Raw genomic sequence first — 22,285 nt, 5'->3', positions numbered from 1 at the left:
TTTTCTTTTTTTTATTAAAGAATAGGAAAAAAACAACGAGAAGACCTAACAAAAACATCTCTTTTCCCCTAAAATGCTAAACTAAATGGGTCACCTTTTCAATTATTGATCTACCATGCAGCGGACAATGCATGCTTATAAGTTTGTGGCACATAAACTCTTCCGAAATACCGACATACTGGAGTAATTCTGATTTTTCCCTTGATTTTATTGGCAGTGATTTGACCTAACGATACCACTCCCCCCTTTTTTTTGGGGGGGGGGGCACTGTACGTGAGTATGGGATGTCACTCGGTCTCTTTCTTTCCAGCTAGGCCTGGTAAAGAATTCACTACTATTGTTTGAGGGGGGGAGGGGGAGAGAGAGCACGCTGACAGAGAGACACAATAGGCCTATCATTATGCGTTTATTGTATATAATAGTACAATACGCAGTTCTTGTAGACTTGTACAGCGCATATCATATTAGGCTATGCCATAACGTCCCTATGTGCTTCCAAAAGACTTGGATATTATTACCCTGGCTTTAGCCCCGCAGCCTTTTACAGCGCGGTGGCATTTCAAGGAAAAAATCCTGCCAGGTACCCATTCACCTTACCTGGGTTGAGTGCAGCACAATGTGGATGAATTTCTTGCTGAAGGAAATTATGCCATGGATGTGATACCAATAACGTTCAATTGCCTAAACTACCCTTTATATGACCTTTTCTATTTGAAAACATTATTGCCTTTCCTCCAGTTGAAAAAAGGAGCTGAGACTCCATGGCAGGCGTGGATTTAGGGGGGGGGGGGCTTTAGGGAACTGAAGCCACCCCCAAAAAAAATCCGACCAAAAAGTTGTTCGACCACCAAGAAAAAATATCTATGTATTAAGTGGGTCTTCTATGTGTATATAAAAATACATATATTGCTTAATGCAGTATTCCATTCTTTTTATCAAGTGCTCTAACACTGAGTTTTTACTACCCAAATTAGCTAGCCTATTTAAAGTGACGGTACTAGGACTAGCTATAAGTCTGTAATAATGATCTCCTGTGCAGTTATAATAGTAAGAGTAGACTGCCCAAGACTGCCTTGCTCAGGCTACCCACAATAGTTTATTTTCACTAGTTGTATTAGAATAAACCAACGTCAAAAATTTCTCAAGCCTCTAGAACAGAGCCCCCCCCCCAATTTTTTTTCTTTCCTCAATTTCCCTCATCAATTAGTTAATTTTTCTTCTTTCATTTTTTGTCCTCTCTTTTCAATTCCTCTTTCATTATCGTCCAAAAGATGAATAGGAGTGTATCTATAGGCGCACCTCCCCACCCCAAACACGCACCCCGCCCCCTTTGATCCCATACCCGGAAGTGCTTGGTCGCGCCAGCGCCATTTTCAAAACAAATCTGACATGTGTGTATATAAACTTGGTATCATCAATGAACATTGCAGAATAGAATAGAACGAAAGGAACGCGGTCTGATAATCAAATTTGAGCATCGTGAAGTGGTATGGGAGGATCAGAAAGCAGTGGACAAATGGAATATGGTAAATGAAAATGTTGAAGACTGTATTGGTTTAAGTTATTTTAAGACTAAATTAAGAACATCATTTAGAGAGAGAGAGAGAGAGTGAAGAACATAATTTAGCAAAGAAAATACGATAACGCTGTCCCACTCGTTATGTTGCATGTTGGTAATAATGGCGAATAGTTTCCTTTCCCATTTTGAGAAGGTTTTCCCTTTTTCATTTATTCTTCATATCCTTTTCTTTTTACTTTGCCTTCCCTTTCTTTCTTTCTTTCTTTCTTTCTCTCTTTCTTTCTTTCTTGTACATACTTAGTCTTTCTATCCCTTGCTCCCTCTATTCCTTTTTTTTTATCAATTCTCTTTTTCTCCTTGGAAACTTCATTCTAATGTTGATTTCGCTCCCATCTATGATCTATCTTTCTTCATTTCCCCTTCTTTTTTTCTATTTACTAGATCTATACTTGAAAAATCATCTTTCTTTCGTTTCGTGAGGTAGTTGTCATGGTTGTGTTTTTTTTAGCTCTAGTTTTTCTTGTTTTTCACTGATTTGTATGACCATTTGGTCAGTGATGATAGTCTTAAAATGATTTTGATTTTTTATATTGTCATTATATCACAGAGCCTAGACATGCATATGGTTATGGGACTGTGCACAGTGAACTATCAAAATAAGAACGGAATTCCCTTCATATTTAACATTAGAACTAAAACAAAAATTTAAGTAAATTACATACCTTTATACACCTTGATTGGTATGACTGTTTCTCCCCAAAATAGAAAAAAATGAGAGGTTTCTTACCAGACCAATGTTGATTGTTGTGTATCCATCTGTAAACACTGTAAATACAATAGGCTTGACCCTTGAACTGCTTCGATATGACGTAGCTTTGATGAGCTATGTTACGAAGTGCTGTTTTGAAGAACAATTCATCTAGATTAAAATTGTTATTGAATAATTTGAATATTATGAATTATTATTTTCATAATAATTGTTTACTTTAAAATCAATATTAAAATTTTATTATTTATCCGATTTATCAAAAGCTACTAAAGTGGAGTATTAATGTTATGAAATATCTCTTTCTCCCCAGCCAAAGTGTGTGAAATGTGAACAGCCATGGCTTCCAGTCTCCACAGAATTCAGAAGGGACAGTATCTCCTGGGGAGGACACTATTCACTGCTGCAGTAGCGCCTAGGTTGGTGAAATTCAACACTGTAGAGGTGGTCTCATCCCCTAGCCTCTCTGAGATCAGGAAGTTTTTCAAGGACAATGGATGCCAAGTTTCAACAGGCTACACATGCTTAAAGCTGGTATGTCCTTACTGTGTAGATCATGATGCCGAGGCTGAACGGAGTGCCAAATCCAAGGAGAAGCAACTATTTGTGAATATGACCACAGGTAATTTTTTTTCCGAGGAGAGGGGGGGGGGGGGGGGGGGGGGTAGAACGCCAACTTTAAGATAGATAGTGTTTAGCATTAATAGTGATCCAAACAGCTATCCAAATACTATAACATAAACGTTACCACCCATATAAGGAGGCCTGATAGCTCAGTAAGCACAGTGGCAGTCTTGCAATCCAGGGATTTTGATTCTGTTCACGTAGTGCACTAATGCCCTTTGGTAAGGTATATATCTATGGCAATTACCAGGTTCTTTGGAGAGGACCTCAAATCTTTGGTCCTCTTGTTGCTTGCTGATGAGGCATTCATGTTTTCGTAATAGCAATCAGGTTGAAAAAAAAGGTTACCACCACCAACAATGTGATTATGGTGAGTCTGATATGGCCTTTGGCCCCAAAACTTTTGACGATGAGAGATTGAAATGTACTAGAATAAAGAGGAAAGGAGGATAAAGAGTTCAGTTATCTGTCAAAAAAAAAGATGAGTCTTATTGCCTTCCTGAATATATTCACTGATGAAGACTGCCTGAATTTAAATGGCAAATCATTCAAATATTTTAAGGCTGACACAGTAACATTCTAGCTATTACCTGCTAATGTGAGAGTTAGTAACTGAATATGTGATACTACTAAGGAGGTTACTGACTGACCTAAGTGCTATGGTGGGTGTATACAAAGTTGGACAGTTACTCAACTTCCCTCGTGCCTATTTTCTATCACTTTGACCTTTATTACTTTGACCTTTCACCCTGACCTCTTGATGATCGTCACCTTCAGGTCATTGCCAATGTCAGTGCAGCAGAGTATGCAGTTCTTGGCCCAACCTTACCGACAGCCTTGCCATCGCCAGGAGACAGACCAAGAAGAAGAAGAGCGCCCTCAAACTACCCAAGGAGCAGTCATGTGATCAAGATTGGAGGTCACAGGTCAAAGATGCCGAGGAACTGTGGGAGAAGGGCACCGGGTTGAGTGAGCTGCGGAGTGATGCATTTCGAAATTTGAAGGACAGGTTTGGTGCAGCAGTAAGTGTTCATTTTGGCCATCCTTTTCAAATTGCATATTCCATGTATTATATAAGTTGTTATCATGTGTTTTTTTTAATGGAAATAAATAAATGAATTAAACTGAATCGTGTTGAGTGGTTTTATAAGATGATGTGCTGTTGGTTTCTATATCAGAAAAATGCTAATATAACCATTCCTAAAAAATGGTTTCAGGAAGGATTGAAGAAGTTTATTTTTTTTGAGTCTTTGTCCTTTTTTAAAATGAAAATCAGTCTCAGTAAATAGAAAGGACTACAAAACAAAAGAAATTGCAATTTTCAGAGATGAAAATGTTTTTTGATAATCTTTTACACAGGATTTCTTTATTCTGGTTTGGTATATTTATTTTCTTATTTTCCAGCCACTCTCTATAGAAACCTTCGATAGATTTCATGCTAGAGCAGACTCCAAACGCAAAACATTGATTCTGCCACAGTATGGGCCAGAGGGGCATTACAGGGGAACAGGCTTGGTTGAGAAGTGTAAACAGGACCCGGATGACGAGGAAGACTTCCATTCGCATCGTGTGCAGTCAAATGTCCTTCCAAGGTAGGTGGTTTCACAGATGCAGATTATGATTCACTGATTAAACCCCTTGAAACCAAACCAATCATTAAGTAAAAGGTGTATCACCTTTTTCGTGGTTATAAAGCACTTACCAAATCGATCCAGTAGATATGCATGTTGGCCACTCAAAATTGATAACATTTCAAAGAAAAGAGAACATAGTAATACTTTGAATTTACAAATTAATTATTCAAACAGTCAGAGGCACCTATATAAAGGAATGGTGCAAGACACTAAATTTCTGTCAGTTAACATTGAACCAACAATTGATTCATTTTTAATCTGAATGTCTAATTTAGTGTATAAGTGTTACTATAGGTGGGTGAAGCTTTATGAATTGGAGAGTAATTGAACATACTTTGCAAATGTACATTATGTGCATGCATAGACCTATTGTGGCTTTAGTGGGTAAAGTCTCTGGCGTTTGAACCACATGGTCCGGGGTTCAAATCCCATCACAGCACTCACTTCCTTTGGCAATACATTTCTCTACATTGGCCATTCTCCATCCAGGTGTTTGTAAATGATATGTGTACCCAAGATAGCAAGGGTTTAATGAATGATCGAGCACCTTTTTAGGGTAGTTTTGCTATATTGATGAATCAAATGCATTCATTTCTTTTTCATTTTGTACAAAATGCACTTTGAAACTACATTGGAACTCTTTATTAATTTCTGTATAATCATTCATGATTATTATGCGTGAATCTCATATCCCTATATTACATTTTGTGTTTGTATTTGGCAGGGAATTTTCTCCTTGTCTATTTGGATACCACCTGATTCAGCCTCAGCAGACAGAGGTCATTCTAACTGCCAATGAACTGGACGCTATGGCGGACAGTGAGGTGACCGGTCAGACTGCTTTAGCCCTTCCAAGGGGTACAGCTTATCTTCCACAAGAGGTATAGGGAAGGGCCAAACAATTGTTCATCTTCCAGGTTCTAAATATTGTCAGATTATAGGGATACTTTTTATATTTATTAAAGCACCAATATGGAGAGTGCAGTGACACTATAGCACACATGTCAAAGCTGTGCAAAAGGCATAGTCTTTGCATCTAAATAAACCCAAACATTGTTCAGAGTCGCTTGTCGTTCTTGATGTAAGAAGTCACAATTACATTTTGAACATTGCTGAATTTATATAAACCCCCCTTAAAATAAGTTTGGAAATCTGACTTTGATCGCTAATCCCTCCTTGGTTTTAGTGAATATTAATGTGTGATTGATACCAATGAATAGATCATTTAAGTCTCGATAAAATGATACCCTACATGATATGATTATGGTTTACATGGAGGTGCAGTGCCTTGAAATGTGGGGCAAGGTCAAAATTTAAAAGTTGCAATATGACACAATATTGAAAGTCACTGTTCTTTTTACTGTGTTGATAAGCGAGTTTGTAAGCAGTTTCTTTTGTTTTCAGGCACCTTAACATCAACATTAACATGGAGATCTGTGAGATAACATGATTTGAGTCGTGGTTGGAAATACCCATGCATGTTTGTTTATTTGTTATGTGTTTGCTTATGCAGAGGTGTGTTTGATTCCACGTTAATGTTGATGTTAACGTGCATGAAAACAAAAGAAACCGCTGAGAACAGAAACTCGCTCATCACCACGGAAAAAAAAGGAACAGTGACTTTCAATATTTTGTCATTTTGCAACTTTTTAATTTTGATCTTGCCCCACATGTCAACGCTCTGCACCTCCATGTGAACCATAATCATATAATGTAGGGTATCATTTTAAAGACAATTAAATGATCTTTTGAATAATATCAAATATGCATTGCGTAAAATTGAGAGTTGGGAGAAATTAATGGCCAAACTCAGATTGTCAAACTTTTTTTGAGAAGTTTATAGCATGAACATTGCTAGGAAATCAGAATAAAAATGCAAAATTCAATATTTTGACAATAAAGTAAAAAAAATCATACTTTGTGTAACAAGCGACAATATGGACTCCTCTCTGTAGTAGTGTAAGGATAATTTGTCTCCACTGTTATGTACATATAGTTATGTATAAAAGCACCTCATTGTCTCCTTTAGGGAAAGACAAATATTTGTTTTAAGGAAAATTTTGAGGTAATGTCGGTATTGTAATATTATTGGAAACTACCTATAAATTTCTCACAACCTTACCAGCTGTTTTTGTCTCCCTTGCATAGCAGAGTGAGACTATAGGCGCCGCTTTTCCGATGGCGGCGGCGTCAACATCAAATCTTATTTATTTAACCTAAGGTTAAGTTTTTGAAATGACATTATAACTTAGAAATTATATGGACCTAGTTCATGAAACTTGGCCATAAGGTTAATCAAGTATTACTGGACATCCTATTAGAGTTTCATGTCACATGACCAAGGTCAAAGGTCATTTAGGGTCAATGAACTTAGACCATGTTGGGGGAATCAACATCAAAATCTTAACCTGAGGTTAAGTTTTTGAAATGTTTTTGAAATGTCATCATAACTTATAAAATATATGGACCTAGTTCATTAAACTTGGACATAAGGTTAATCAAGTATCACCAAACATCCTGCTTGAGTTTCACGTCACATGATCAAGGTCAAAGGTCATTTAGGGTCAATGAACTTTGGCCGATTTGGGGGTATCTGTTGAATTACAATCAAAACTTTAAAAGTATGTTGGTCTAGTTCATAAAACTTGGACATAAGAGTAATCAAGTATCACTGAACATCCTGTGCGCATTTTAGGTCACATGACCAAGGTCAAAGGTCAATGAACTTTGGCAATAATGGGGGTATCTGTTGAATTACCATCATAACTTTGCCAGTTTATTGATCTGACTTTTGAAACTTGAACATAAGAGTAATCAAGTATCACTGAATATCCTGTGCAAGTTTCAGGTCACATGATCAAGGTCAAAGGTCATGTGAGGTCATTGAACTTTGGCCACATTGGTTGTATTTGTTGAATTACCATCCTATCTCTGTAAAGTGTATTGGTCTAGTTCATAAAACGTGGAAATAAGAGTAACCAAGTATCACTGAACATCTTGTGCGAGTTATAGTAGTTTTCAAAGTCTGCACTGCTGCTGTGTTAAATCGTGTGATGCAGGTGAGATGGCCAGAGGCATTCCACTTGTTGATCTATTGAAAGAATTATATAAAAAGTTCACCATTCCTTAAAAAATGGGAAAGATTTTTTAAGACATGCATTTCTGCACTACTAGCTGAATTTCTTTTTTGTCTTAAAACTTTGTTCTGTATAGATCTTACTCTGCTGTTGATTTTAATTATAAACAGGTTTTGCCGCTTCTAGAGCAGTTCCAGAAGATTGTGCTTTGGTTTGGCAATGACATGCGGTCATGGGAAGCAGCGAAAAGCTTTGGAAGGAAACTCAATCCCAAAAGGTGTTATTTCATCAGGTAGGCTCGTTGTTGCAAGAAAAATGTAACAGTTTGTTTTAAAGTGCCCACTTTTCTGGGTACAGAAACAGAAATGAGACCACAGACTCTCACAGAAAACCAGTTTTCATACCCACTCTTTTGTTTATGAAAGATCTAGTGAAAATCAAAATAAAAATCATATGAAACCTAAATTTGCATCAGTGGAAAATATGCCAATCAAACTTTTTTGTCGTATTTAGTTTTGTCTGCATCCTGTTGGGACTGCAGTATGTGTATAAAAAACTTGGGCTTTTCTCAGATTTTCAATATTCATATTTTTGCTTTATCACACTCCATTTTTGTGCATGTTCCCAAAGAGCCCTGAATTTGTTTAGAACACCGAAGAATGCAGAAATTTAACTTTAGAAAGCAGAAAATTGGGGACTTAACTTCTGTAGAGGTGTGTAGATTCGGTAACAAGTGCCCTAAGCATGAATTAGAAGATCATTGTTTCAAATCCCACTCCATTCTTACAAGTGTAATTTCTTGTTTGACAAGATATTTTGCTATTTTAGCCTTTCCCCACTTCAGTATTATAAATTCTTAAGTCGATGATTGCTGGTAGGAAAGGTCTCCCCCTAAGGAAGTCGGAAGAAAAAATACTCTTACAATATCTTAACACCCACCATGTATTCTTTGCAGGATTTCAAGAGGTTGTCACATTGTGATCTTTTAGCCAACATATGCCGACATGTAGCCACTAATTTTCTCATTTAATCCTGCTTCGTTATTGTAGACCTCTCGATGCTCATCCTGCCCCCTTGCAAGCCCTAACCAATGGTCTGAGTCTCAAGAATATCCTCCGACAAGCCACGCCCATGAGCCATAAGTCGATTGTCTCTTTCCGTTCTCTTAGGGATGAGGTTCTTGGAGAACTCTCCCATGCAGAGCAGGTCGCTGGGGTTAAGGTTAGGTCCTATATTTCATACACATTCTTGATCTTCCTATATACAACAGTTTTTCTTACTGCCTCATTTTCATTGTTTATTGATATTTTATATGTTTTGCCCTTTTTGTCATTATTTTTTCATTTTGTACTAACTTTTTGAATCATTCCAATCTTGTAAATATGTAATTATGGTGATTGATTTCATTAAAACATACATAAACAAATCTTTGTATGTACAATATATAATTTTAGTAAATATCTTTGTTATATTTCCAAGTTAAGTCTTCATTTATAACATTGTGATATTTCAAAGATAGAATCTTCACATATGACTTTGTGATGATAAAATGGTAGTTGTAATATTGAGTGGAAGCCAAATCCATTGTATCGGTCAAATTCAAATTTTCACAAAGAATTAATCGATGAGAAATGGCAAAAAACACTTTTATAGGGTTTGAATCATTCAGTAGTAGTCCAATATAATTTACATTTATGGATATTCCTTAAAAACATGTTATGTCCATCCCGTTTTGTGGGACCTTTCTGAAATATTTATTATTATAATTATTATTTTATTATTTATTCATTTATTTTCTTGGGGGGGGGTTCTAATTATATGAACAGTTGTAAACTTGTAATACTTTATTGTCTCGCCCACATGAGGCGAAGGCAAGACTTAGGGATCGAAATGTTGTCCGTCTGTCATAAACGTGTAATGACACATAACTCCACAACCGTAAGTCGCTTTTCAACATAACTTGGATGGTACATGGACTTAGGGAACCGGAATGTTATGCTGCAGTCGGAAGTCACATGGTAAGGTCAAAGGTCATTTCAGCTCAACATTAAAGTTTACATGCAAGACTCTTTTATGACACCTACATGTAACTCCGCAACCGTAAGTCACTTTTTAACCAAACTTGGATGGAAGATGGACTTGGGGGACCTGCATGTTATGCTGCAGTCAAAGGTCACATGGTTAGGTCAAAGGTCATTTTGAGGTCAATGTTAAAGTTTACATGCAAGACTCTCTTATGACAACTAACTCCGCAACCGTAAGTCACTTTTCAACAAAACCTGGATGGTAGATATACTTAGGCGACCTGCATGTTGTGCTGCAGTTGGAGGTCACATGGTAAGGTCAAAGGTCAAAGGTCATTTTCAGGTCAACATTAAAGTTTACGGGCAAGGCTCTTATGAGAAGTGTTATTCCATCCAAGTCATTTCACAATGAAGTTTCGATATACTTCTCTTGCGTGCCCTCGTAAATCACAATATTTCTGGTTATTTTCATAAGTGGGCGAGACACAAAATTGCTTTTGCCATGTAATTATCATGGAAGATCATGAAGCAAAGTTGATTAAACAAAAAATTGGGATGGGACATAGAAACAGACCTGTTCATTATGGAATTGGGTTTCATTTAATGGACAGATAATAAGATATTAATATTTTTTCTTTCATCTCCATCTTTTGATAACAGTGGAAAAGATATCCTCTTCTCAACAAGCATATGAAGGGACACAGGCGTGGTGAATTGACCGTCTTCACTGGACCAACAGGGTCTGGCAAGACCACCTTCATGGCCGAATATTCCCTGGATCTGTGCATGCAAGGGGTGAGGATTTGATTTCATTCTATTTTACAGAGTTACCGACCATTACATTTTTGCCTCATAATTATTGTGCTTTTTTCAACAAAATTGCAGCATTAAGGTTTTCCTCATAAATCGTGATTTTTTTTTACTAAAAAAAATAAATGGGAGCTATATTTTCATTTTTAATGACAACTTCAACGTATAAGCAGTGGATGAATAATGTAATTTCAGGTAACTAGGGAAAGATCAAAGGCTATTTGGGGGTCAATATCTGAAAAATGCAGTTTTGAGGCTGACAGAATACAGTTTACATGTATGTGTTGTGCAGCCGATAACAGGACATTTACCTTGAAAAGTCCAGATAAATAAAAATTGGTTAGATATTCAGAAAGTTTTACAGAATTTCTCATTTCCTCTTCTGAAATAAAATCAGAACTTAAATTTATTCTTCGAAAATTTATTTTCTATTATATTAATATCAATACTCATCAACCGACTGAAATGTCATGGTATTTTCTTCTCAATCATTTGATTTTTATGAGATTTGGGTTATTCAATTCTTTTTTTTTCCAGGTCAATACACTTTGGGGCAGTTTTGAGATTCAAAATGTCCGGCTTGCCAAAATCATGCTGACTCAGTTTTCGATGTGAGTATAAAGTCACCCTTTGTTTATTATTCTAGTTGATTTTACACCTAGGAAGAGTAATAAACCTGGAGGGTGTTTCATAAAGTTGTTCGTAAGTTAAGAGCGACTTTAAGAACGACTGGTGAACCTTTCTTACGCGCTAAGCTATCACCAATGAACATTGAATGGTGCATATTCACCACAAGAAAGGATCACCATTCGTTCTTAAAGTCGCTCTTAACTTTAACAGCTTTATGAAACACCCACCTGGTAAATTTCAGATTAATCTACAGCTGTTTCATCTTCTATCCATTTGGTCCCTTCCCACTTGGTCTAATATACAACCAATTTGTCTAATTGCCATTTGGTCCAATTGCTACTTAACCCATTTTACCATTTATATAATATTGACTGGCCTTGAGGGGAACATCAAAAATATTGCCAGCAAAAGAATCATATTGGCCCGAGTCTTTAGACGAGGGCAATATGGGTCTTTTAAGGGCAATATATTTGATGTTCCCCGAAAAAAGAGCCAGTCAATATTTTTATTATCATCCAAATCAGATATCTAGAGCAAAAATCACGATAATGTGGATATTTCTTTTCAAAATAGAGTTCTATTGTGTCATGTTGATATCGGTCTACGCTCTGCACTTTACCATTATGACGTACTTGCAAGCGCTTGGATCCAGTGATGTCTTTATTATGACGTATATTGTTTGTGCGCGGATCCTTATGAAGCGTATCTCTTTATACGCATCCACAAATGCCCGGATGTGAGACCAGGGAAAATACAAAGGTATACTTTGCATCGTCTCTGCATGCAAAGTAAATACGCACATTGAGACAGAGGAAAATACAAACAATATACCTACCCTTCCCGATATCCAGAAAATGTAGGGCAATACGGTTTTGTAAATGACCAGCTCAGATGTCTGATACGGGTGATAATTTGTCTTATTTCAGTTAGACAATACCCATTTTGTTTGATACTAACGTGGTCTTAGACCACTTATTATCTATGGTTAGATGAATTGTTTGTGAACTGAATTTTCATTTAACAAATTTAAAAATGATAATTCAACGAGGCAGAGATTAGACCAAAGTGGACATAAGACTAAATGGCCTGTATTCTGAACTCGGGTTTAAATTAAACCCTGGTTTAAAGTTGTGGTTTAACTATGGAGAGCCAATTGGGGCACAATACCCTAACAGTGCACATTCAATTCATTAACTCACACGACACCCACATTGGCCGGGAATGATAACTGAAGTATTTTGAAGTATTTTTCATCATTATGAAATCAAAGGAAATTACAATATAAACAGAATTTTTGAACTTTTGTCTCCCCATAATTTTAGCACAGAGTTAGACCGTGGTCTAAGTTAAACCTGACTTCAGAATATGGGCCAATGGATTTAGCCCATGTGGTATTAGACTATCTGAGTAGAAGACCAACTGCTTGTAGACCAAATGAAAATAAATTTCACTTTTGATGGGAAGAAAAAAAAACCAATCCAAGCTTGTGTTTTTGAATTTATTTTTATCATTAACTTTTTAAGATCGAGATTGAAGAAATAATGCATTGGACACCACTTACATGTACCATATCTTAATACAAAGTCATTTATGTGAACAAGATAATACTCTTTTCTGGATGTAAAAAATGCTCTCATTTAGATGAAAATGGTTCCAAGCTCATGTCGAAATGGCCACAGCTTGATAATTATCCATTCATTTTTAATCTATTATTTATTTTTCTATTCTGAACAATTCATTATTACAATGATCAGTTAATTCCTTCTGTCCCTTTGGTGTTTGATATTAACATGATCATTCCCAAATACACCCTTGATATTTTCAGGTGCAATTTGGAGAAGAACATTGATAAGTTTGACCGTTGGGCAGATAAGTTTGAGCTGCTCCCCTTGCATTTCATGACATTCCATGGCCAACAGAGTCTCAAGACAGTTATTGATGTGAGTCAGCAAAAGCGATCTGATATCCCTTGTGACAAAATCTGTTATTGTATGCAATGGTCATCCCAAAAGGGAATAAATCCGTGTTTGCTGAAATATTATTATTTGAATGTTATCCTGCACGTTTTTTTTGTACCACACTTTTAAGTTTATTTCTGGCCAAATAATCACCTTTACTTTTAAGTTTATTTCTGGCCAAATAATCACCTTTTTTCTACCAATTGTCCCATCCTAGATGATTATCAGCCTAAATATTGTTGATCATGTAAACACTTTTGGTATGTACAAAAGTGCCTATACTTGACGATTTACATGTATACATGATTAGGAGCCTCCTTGATTTTAGATCAAATGCCTGTTTTATTCTAATCACTGTCTCAAATAAATCGTGCAAATAACTTTTTCACCTTCAGTGTGTAGAATTGAAGATTTATCAAGTGAACTGCTTCTTTCATTCCATTTTCCTCTTTCATTCTGTTCATGACAATGCTGTTTTTTCCCCCTTTAGGCCATGGCCCATTCTGTCTATGTCCACGACATCGAGCATGTGATCCTTGACAATCTCCAGTTCATGGTGGGCGTGTCAGAGCGCCATCTATCCGTCGACCGCTTTGCAATCTATGACAACATCATCGCTGCCTTCAGGAAGTTTGCGACGGAGAACAACTGCCACGTTTCGGTGGTCATCCACCCAAGGAAGGTAGGTGGATTGAAAATCCAGGGGATGCTGAAGATTTAAGTGTGACTTACATGCTTAAATTCTGACGTCACATGCATGTAATATGTAACATGCAATCTTATCAATTATTCGAAGTACTGCCCTCTTCATATGATTTGACGAATGTGGTGATGCCTTTTATACTATATGCAACTGTGAATTTAAGTGCAACTGTGAATGTAAGTGCAACTCTAAGTCACACTTACTCGATGTGAAAGCTCCACTTGTCCGAGGCTCAATGATTGCTCATATAGGTAGCTGTTGTGATTGATAGCACATGCAAGATCATTTTGATCATTCATAACAAAATCAGCCCTTTTATCAATCTCTAATTCTTGTTTAATTTGGCCCAGATTGCTGCTAGATAAACTGGAGAAAATGAGTTAACATTATCTTTTTGGGGGAACACAAAATTGAATGATAAATATTGATATTCCTTTTCACAACCTCTGGCCTTTTGTATAAAAATTTTGCCATAAAAAAACTATGGCAAATAAACAAACACTCTAGCAAACAAAATAATGTAATCGACAACAACATATTGAAAAAAATCTGGCAAAAATAATGCCAGAATTTTTCTTTTATGTAAGAGGCCCCTTAAGGATCACCACATAGGAAAATTTTTCCTCTGACAGATGTGACTTAATAAAAACAGGACAGGAAATGTTTTTCCCCCATGTTTTTTTTGTTACATTTTCTTGTTTAGTTGCATAATCATACATGTTCTAAAAGATTTTTGAGGTGTAAGGTGTTATCAAATAATACTTTAATTGGAAAAAGAAAAATTATGATACTTTGCTTACTGCTGAAACTTTTGAGAATAGAGGGACATGTTAACCATGCCTTCACCCAAAATATACAAAGGTTCCTTTTATTTTGTTTATTTGATACATTTAGGAGAAGGAATCAGATCAGACATTACATTCTAAAATTTTGTGAGGTTTAAGATGTTATCTAATATCAATTTAATTGAAAACATTGCAAAAATTGAAAACATTGTTATAGGCCTACTTTGCTTACTGCTGATATTTTTTAGAATAGATGGACATGTTGACTGTACCATTACCACAATGTAAAGAAAAGTTTCTTTTATTCTGCATATTTGCAGGAGAAGGAATCAGATGAGCTCCAGACGGCTTCTATCTTTGGTAGCGCTAAGGCAAGCCAAGAGGCTGATAATGTCCTGATCTTACAAGACCGTAGGTTTACTGCTCTAAGGGGTAAAAAGTATATACAGGTAAGATATTACCTTTGAAAGGAAAGTTCACCTTGATGAAAAGAATACCGGTACTGTAAAAATAACAGAAAAATAAGAAAAATCATTGAAATGTCATTTCCTAAACAAAATGAAAATGGTTTTTATTGTACCTTCAGTGTATCAACATACAAATAATTTTACTATTTTTCCTGAGAGAAACAAAATTTTAGTCCTCATGAACCTTTATGAAATTGAAAGTTATCTTGCATAACATGTGGCACAGCTGCTCATATGTGATGTCATTAATCAAAAAGTTAAAACTCTTGTAACTTAATCTTTAAAAGATTTTCCTCAAACCGTCATCACTGTATTTGTAAACATTTTTTCTGGTATTTTGAAAACAAACTTTTTGTCAGGGTGAACTTCCCCTTTAATATCGAGTAAAGCTGAGTGAAATTGACCGGTCCGTCAATGCCCGGCTAATTGCTGCTGGTCACCGGCGCCATTTTCCCGCTGCAGACTGGTAGAATGATGAAATAAAGTAAATTACAAATGAAATTTATAGAGACAGATGCTTTAAAGATAAATGCCAGTTGTGACGATTTCAAACTGAGTTCGTACAGAATCCAATGAAATGACCACCAAAGTGTCTGTTTGTATAAACAAAAAATTATGTGCAAAAGGATTTTGGAAATAAATTGTGTAATTGCTGAGAAATAAGCAAATAGGCATGGGATTGGGGTCAAGTGTCGGGCCGACATTAAAAGCAGTGATAATATACTGTCCCACGTGCGCTTATCTGTGTTGGTGATCTTCAGTGTGAACCTTTTTAAGCGTAGATTTCAAGATTTCACAAAGTTCAGTTTATGTGACTGTACCAGATCTAGATCCTCGATGATATACTGACAATTAAGCCTGGTTTTCTGACTTTCTCGTGAAATCAGTGTTTACTGCAACTACTGGCATAAATCTTTTAACCATTAATCAGTTTAAGAAATTGGATATCATATGAAAATTTAAATCTAGATATGAAAATTTAGTTGTTAAACTGGTTGATATTTGAATTTTGAAGTCTTCAGTGACACTGAATTTCTTAGTCTCCTCTTACCTTTTTTCTGTTTGATATCAAAAACATAGTTGTATGATAAAGTATCAGGCAAACCCTAATTGACTTTTATCTATGCCACCTATCCTATCTTTCTTACTAACATTAAAACTCTTTTAAAAAAATTATAACTGTTATAGTTTATAACATATTTATAACAAATTTATAATATCCAAGTCATTTGGAAGCGCATAGGGACGTTATTCATAATGTGTTATGCGCTATACAAGAACTGACTACTATTATTATTATTTACTGTATGAGTGTGAATGTTAGGGGTGTACATGTATGTGTAAATAATGGTATGTATTCATATTGGGAAAAATACACCGCCCTACCTACTCTAACCCTATCTTTTAATGACCCATTACTTCAATACAAATTTTTTTTGCCTCGTGTAGAATTCCTTTCCTGCTAACTCAATCGAACCTTAAACAGATTTATTATGGATGATATATAATGTTCTCCTTCATCAGGTGGTCAAGAATCGTTTCGATGGGGACCTGGGTATCATTCCGCTGACCTTCAACAAAGAAACACTGACCATGTCCCCACCGGTCAAGCAGAAGGCCAAACGTCAGACCAAGAAAGAAAAGGAAGGATCGGATGCGGAGCGGAAGACGGCGAAGACAGAAGGAGAGGAGTATGAACTCTTTGAAGGCATGATGCTGAAGAGTAAAGATGAGTCTGAGATTGGGATTGGAGAATGAAACTAACTTTCTTGAAGTGTTTGATCAAAGTGATGCTAAACTCAAGAGTTAAAGTGAGTTTTGAGGTTGGGATCAGCAAGTTAATCAAAATCTATGTTAAAGTTTTTGCTCAATAAGGTGGAAACTCAATGAGTGAAGATGAGTCTCAGATTTAGATAGGAGAGTGAAATTGACCCCTCTTTGAGTGTTTACTCAATATAATTCTAACTAAAGAGTTAAAGTTAGGTTTTAAGTCGAGATCAGCAAGTTAAACAGAATCCTTGTTAAGGTTTTTGATCAATATGGTGCTAACTCAAGAGTAAAGATGAATCTGATATAAGTCGAACTCAAGAGTTAAAATGAGTTTTAGATTGGGATCAATGAGTGAAACTGACTCATCTTTAAAGTGTTTGCTCATGGTGCTAACTCAAGAGTAAAGATGAGTCTGATATTGAGATCGTTGAGTGAAACTGACTCCTTGTTAAAGTGGATGCTCACTATGGTGCTTAACTCAGAGGAGGCATGAGCCTTAAATTGGGAACGACAAGTGAAACCCCTTAATGAGTGAAACAGACTTGTCTTTAAAGTGTTTGCTCAATGGTGCCAACTCAAGAGTAACAACAAGTTTGAGGTTGAGGTCCATGAGTGAAACCGACTCCTTATTAAATTGTTTACTCAATATCATGCTAACTCAAAGAGTTAGAATGAGTTTCAGATTAGGATTGAGTGAGCATTAGGTGATGCTAAACTCAGAGTACAGACAAATCTGAGATTGGGATGGGAGGAGAATCTGGCCCTTCATTGAAGTGTTTGCTCAATATGGTACAAAACAAAAGAATTGAAAATGAACCTGAGATCAAAATTAGGGGTTTAGTTAGCTCCTGCAATCAGTGTTCCTTTGTGATGACAAAACAACCTCTGTTTCGGGTCAGTTAAAGCACATCTATGGTTGCTGCTGAAGAGTGTAAATGGCATTGAGTTTGGCTAGTGAAATTGCCCCCCCTTTTTTCAGTGTTTGTTTGATACGACAATGTAAAGGGAAAGGGAAGGCGGTGGAAGGAGGAGGGGGAGGAGGAGGAGTAGGTATTCTAATAAAGACAAAATTACCTTGAACTTTTTACAAATAGTACTTTTGTTAACTTTTAAAAGAGGTAATTTTCTTAGCTGGGGTGTTTTGTTTTTAAAAACTTCCCAAACAGAAGAAAAAATAAAAACTTTCTAGGACTATTGTTTGAGCTTACTAACCAAAACTTTTTATCATAATTCACATTTGAAATTATGGTAAATTCCATGGCTTTAATCTTCATTTTCAAAAAGTCAGAGCTCCATGTTTCACGCAAGTATCTTGTAGACATTGTGGAACACAGTATAGCTGCTGTGAAAGATGATGTGTTATCATGTGCTTCAGTTTGATATGCCAAAAATATTGTGTAATCTCATTTAGACTTGTACAATGTATTCTATTTAAATAATTGTATTACAGTACATTGCAGAAATATGATAAGGCCTAGGAAATAAGTTTTGTTGCCCTTATATGTCGACCATAAAATGTGAAAAAAAAGGGTCGTTAAGTTGAATTTCAGCATATATGAAAATACAAATATTTTTTTCTCTTTGCCTTTTCCTTGAGGATTTATTGTTTCAAAATATTTACATATGTACATATTTACGAAGGAATAACTCTTTTTTTAAGAGTCAAATGACATGATATTTATAAAAGGAATTACAATATATCAATGATTTTCTTGACCTCTAATACACAAAATTGTTTAGATCCATAATGATTTAATAAAATTTAAAATATGAAACAAATTCCGTGATCAATCACTTATTGCTTTGATTTAGATTTTGAAGGTTGCATTTTACATAATGATTATAAACTATACAAATGCAAAGTTTTTGTGAGAAAATGTCAGATTTTTGGGAGAAGAATTAGCTCCAATTTGTATCCAATGACATCGAAAGCACATTAATTTGCATTTTAACATATATGCCAGCATATGTAAATCATTCAATGCATTATTCTTTGTGCAGGTAAGGTATGGAAAAAAAAAGGGAAGTGACCCAACTTTCTGATTTTGGGCTTATGAGGGCGACAACAATTTGTTTTGTAAGGCCTACTAAACATCAAAATAGAATTCCCCTAATATTCAAAATCACAATGGCATTGCTGAACGTGTTCCCAACACTTATATACAACTGTTGTGTCAAAATTAATGTCAGAAGAATTGTGAGTTGTATAATGGTACCCACCATTATTAGGCAACGATCTGAACGTGAGTGCAAATAGAATCAAATAAAATGACCACCAAATTTTTGTATGTATGAATATATAAAAAAGCATATGCCGAATGGCTGTGGAAGAAAATATGTGATTGAGAAATTTGCAAAATAAGCACAGAATTCCATCTATTGTCAGGTATTTTTTTATAGCAATAATAGTACTTTGTGTTACATATACTTTTCCGTGTTGGTGATCATAAATGCTGTTGGTTTTCAGCTAAGATTTCATGATTTCACAAAGACGAGTATATACATGTTCATAACCAGATTTAGATCTATGATAATAGGGTGACCATGAATCTTGATTGTAAAGACTTTCTCAGGTAATTATAGTTTGCTGCAACTTCATTCTGTTAGGCCTTTAATTGATATAATTGACCATTTGGCTTTTAAAACACTGTCCGCTCCTGTCTGACCCAAATGATCACAATTGTGATTTCATTCTCAGCTGAATCTTGTGACTTTGGTACTAAAGGGGATTTCCAGGGGCGCTCTGACTCTTTTTTGTGTTATGTCTAGTTCCATGAATTTGTTATTTTGTTGTGTTAATGGATGTGCTCGCTATCATGTCACCTATATCATTATTCGTGTAATTAAAGGAACATATTTTCATGAAAATACTATTTCTACATGTAAGTCTTTTTATTTATGTTTTCTTTAACTGAGCCTGCTCAGCCTGGGTTCTATAACAAAAAGCTTAGTGATTAATTTGAGAGAACAATTCTAATTGGTTTATAATCAGTCTACTGAGCAAAATGTGGAGGCAACAATGTTCTTGATAGGCTCTGGGATAGGCTGTTTCATTTAGAGATTACTCGCTAACCTTTGTGTTATGGGGCCGGGGTGTAAAAATGCTTACGGTACTTTTAGCAATTCACTCAAATCAATAAATGGTATGTGTTCAATCATGCTAACTTTGAACAATTCTAGGGGGATTTCCTTTTGACGTCAAATTGACTTAATTAAAAACAAATATTAGAGAAGTTTGAAAAAATATCTGAAGAAAAGCGGGGGGGGGGGGGGGGCTTCGACATGCAATCAATGAAATCATTACGTTTTTGTAATATAATCAATAAAATTTCGACAGAAAGTGAGCCATCTTCGGCGGAATCGTTAACAGCTGATTGGAGAGAGGTGATGGCCAACGAACGTAGAGGGCAGCAACACACAAGCGTGTTGCTCTAAGGAAGGTCAACTCCGCTCGAATTTTGTGACCACTCTAAAAAATAAGGGGGACTTTTCGGAAATTTGTCGAGTTGATTTTTTTTCATTTGTTAATTTTTAATATTTTTAATGAACAATTATTAGGTCGGTTATTCTAGGTAGAAATATTACAAATATTACTTTTATTTTTAAAGAAATTATTTAGCTTAAATAATCATGATTTTGACATTTTTTCTCATTTTGGAATATTAAGTCTATGACGAGGATACCTCTTATCTCTTATTTTCCTCTGCTGAATTTCGCTGCACCACTAATAAATGCATAGACAACTACCGTAATAATCGAGGTCAATTTTCTGGCCTGGGTGCGCCGAGTCTGGGCCGGTCGCGTAGCTACTAGTAACGTTGATGATGCGCTGGGGCTTCAGTCGACTCGTCTTAGATCTTCTAGCAACATACACAATGACGTCTAATTTGCCTGGTCTGATTTGAAGTGCAATTGCTTCAGGGCTGATGTTTATCAACGATGATTGTTCAAGGTCAGATTTCAAATTTTAAATTGCATTTTACTTTTAAGTCTATAAATCTTCATACAAGGCGCCGAATCCCCGAAATCCGGGTCTAAATTTCAACTTCGAGTCCGAGACTATGGACGGCGAAAAAAACCCTCATGCATCGGATGCATTGCATTGGCTGCGCGCTGCGCTGCAGCTGAGCTGCACAACCAGCCAGGCGCTGGCGTCGCGTCGAAGGTCGATAATCATTGAGCAACCAAACTTCCAAAGCCAAATTAAAGCTTGAATAAACGGCCACCTATTCACATTTTCCCTGGTTTTCTTCAATAATTTCTAAGAAAAATCAGCCAATTCTGGGAAATTGATTGCAATGTTACATCGTTTGCAGAGTGCCATCATCGTTTTGCGTTAGACCTTAGTTATACTTAGATCTAGGCCTAGACTAGAAGAAATGGGAGCTAGATAGATTTTACACCATCTTAATTTATGATTTTGGGCAGAAAGTAGATTTGATTGACAGCATCCATATCTTAATTTGACCATTGATTCTGTGCAATCAAAGACTTTTACATAATTTGTTTGCCATATTGCAAGAATTGGTAAATTTTCCTGGGCCTGCATGGCCTGGGCTTGGCTGGCAGAACGCGTATTTTTTTTTGGAGAAATTTCGAAAGTGAAAGAGCAAAGTGACTGAGCTCGTCGTGATTTTATTTTTATGCATTTTCTAACTGAATTTTAAAGATTTCATGCCTAACGGTAAGGCCTAACGGTAACTTTTCAACCATTAAATCTTCTAGTTCTAGATCTAGACTTTACCCTGTAGGCATTTAACGGACTAAAAAAATCATAACTAGCGGCTAGCCCATGCAGGCTGGCCTTAATTGAACCAAACTTAGCTTGCATGGACCAACCCTCAAATGGTCTAGATTTAGGCGTCCTATACTATAAAGACAATGTGGAATTCATCTGTTTTGAGTTTATTATTATTTTAGTATTTTTTATTGTTGCATAGACTATCTCATACCAACAAGTCGTGCTAGATCTATATATATTCTAGATCTACTTAGATATCCAGTGTGGAACAACATCTTCAACAAACAGATCGAGACTGGTCAGAGCATTTGTCTAGTTAGACAAATAAAGTTAGATCTTTAGACTTGGGTCTATCGATCAACTAGACAGGAATAACCGTCGTTTCTGGGGATTTATGCAACAATTTCTGACATTTTACTATAATCTCCATCGGTGAGTGAGCCAGCGCAGTTCAGCAGAGCAACCAAAATACAGAGACTGAAGCTTTTGGTTTATCGATCAACATGATCAAGATCTAGGTTAGATGTAGACTTCACTTATTACTGATTGGAATGTATTTCTAAATTTATAAGTTTTGGGGAAAATGGTGAAAAGAAATGATAACATACTACTGTAGTACTGATAGATACGTGAATTATTTTTTAATTCCCATTTTTCATTGGCATTGCTGCCCGGCTGCTCTAATAAATAAATAAATGAGTCACGGCCTATATGGACTGCAGATAAATGCTGATCGACGCCTAGCAGAACAAGTACCAGTGCTAGACTAGGGGGTTG

The 22,285-nt window shown here is 36.0% G+C and overlaps 1 protein-coding gene across 1 annotated transcript; it reads left to right on the top strand.

The window, feature by feature from the left end:
• The first annotated feature begins 1,409 nt into the window (after positions 1-1,409).
• Positions 1,410-19,627, top strand: LOC121421614 (twinkle protein, mitochondrial-like). The gene is made up of 13 exons (XM_041616373.1): positions 1,410-1,526; positions 2,599-2,907; positions 3,687-3,931; positions 4,314-4,501; positions 5,268-5,424; positions 7,791-7,912; positions 8,670-8,841; positions 10,305-10,439; positions 10,992-11,065; positions 12,910-13,024; positions 13,533-13,724; positions 14,851-14,979; positions 16,522-19,627. Exons 2-13 carry the CDS (start codon positions 2,625-2,627, stop codon positions 16,753-16,755), a joined length of 2,046 nt encoding a protein of 681 aa, XP_041472307.1. The 5' UTR covers positions 1,410-1,526; positions 2,599-2,624; the 3' UTR covers positions 16,756-19,627.
• Positions 19,628-22,285: the final 2,658 nt, after the last annotated feature.

Source organism: Lytechinus variegatus, chromosome 9 (genome assembly GCF_018143015.1).
Source record: "Lytechinus variegatus isolate NC3 chromosome 9, Lvar_3.0, whole genome shotgun sequence".
NCBI lineage: Eukaryota > Metazoa > Echinodermata > Echinoidea > Temnopleuroida > Toxopneustidae > Lytechinus > Lytechinus variegatus.
This window is presented reverse-complemented; position numbering and strand designations above follow the sequence as displayed.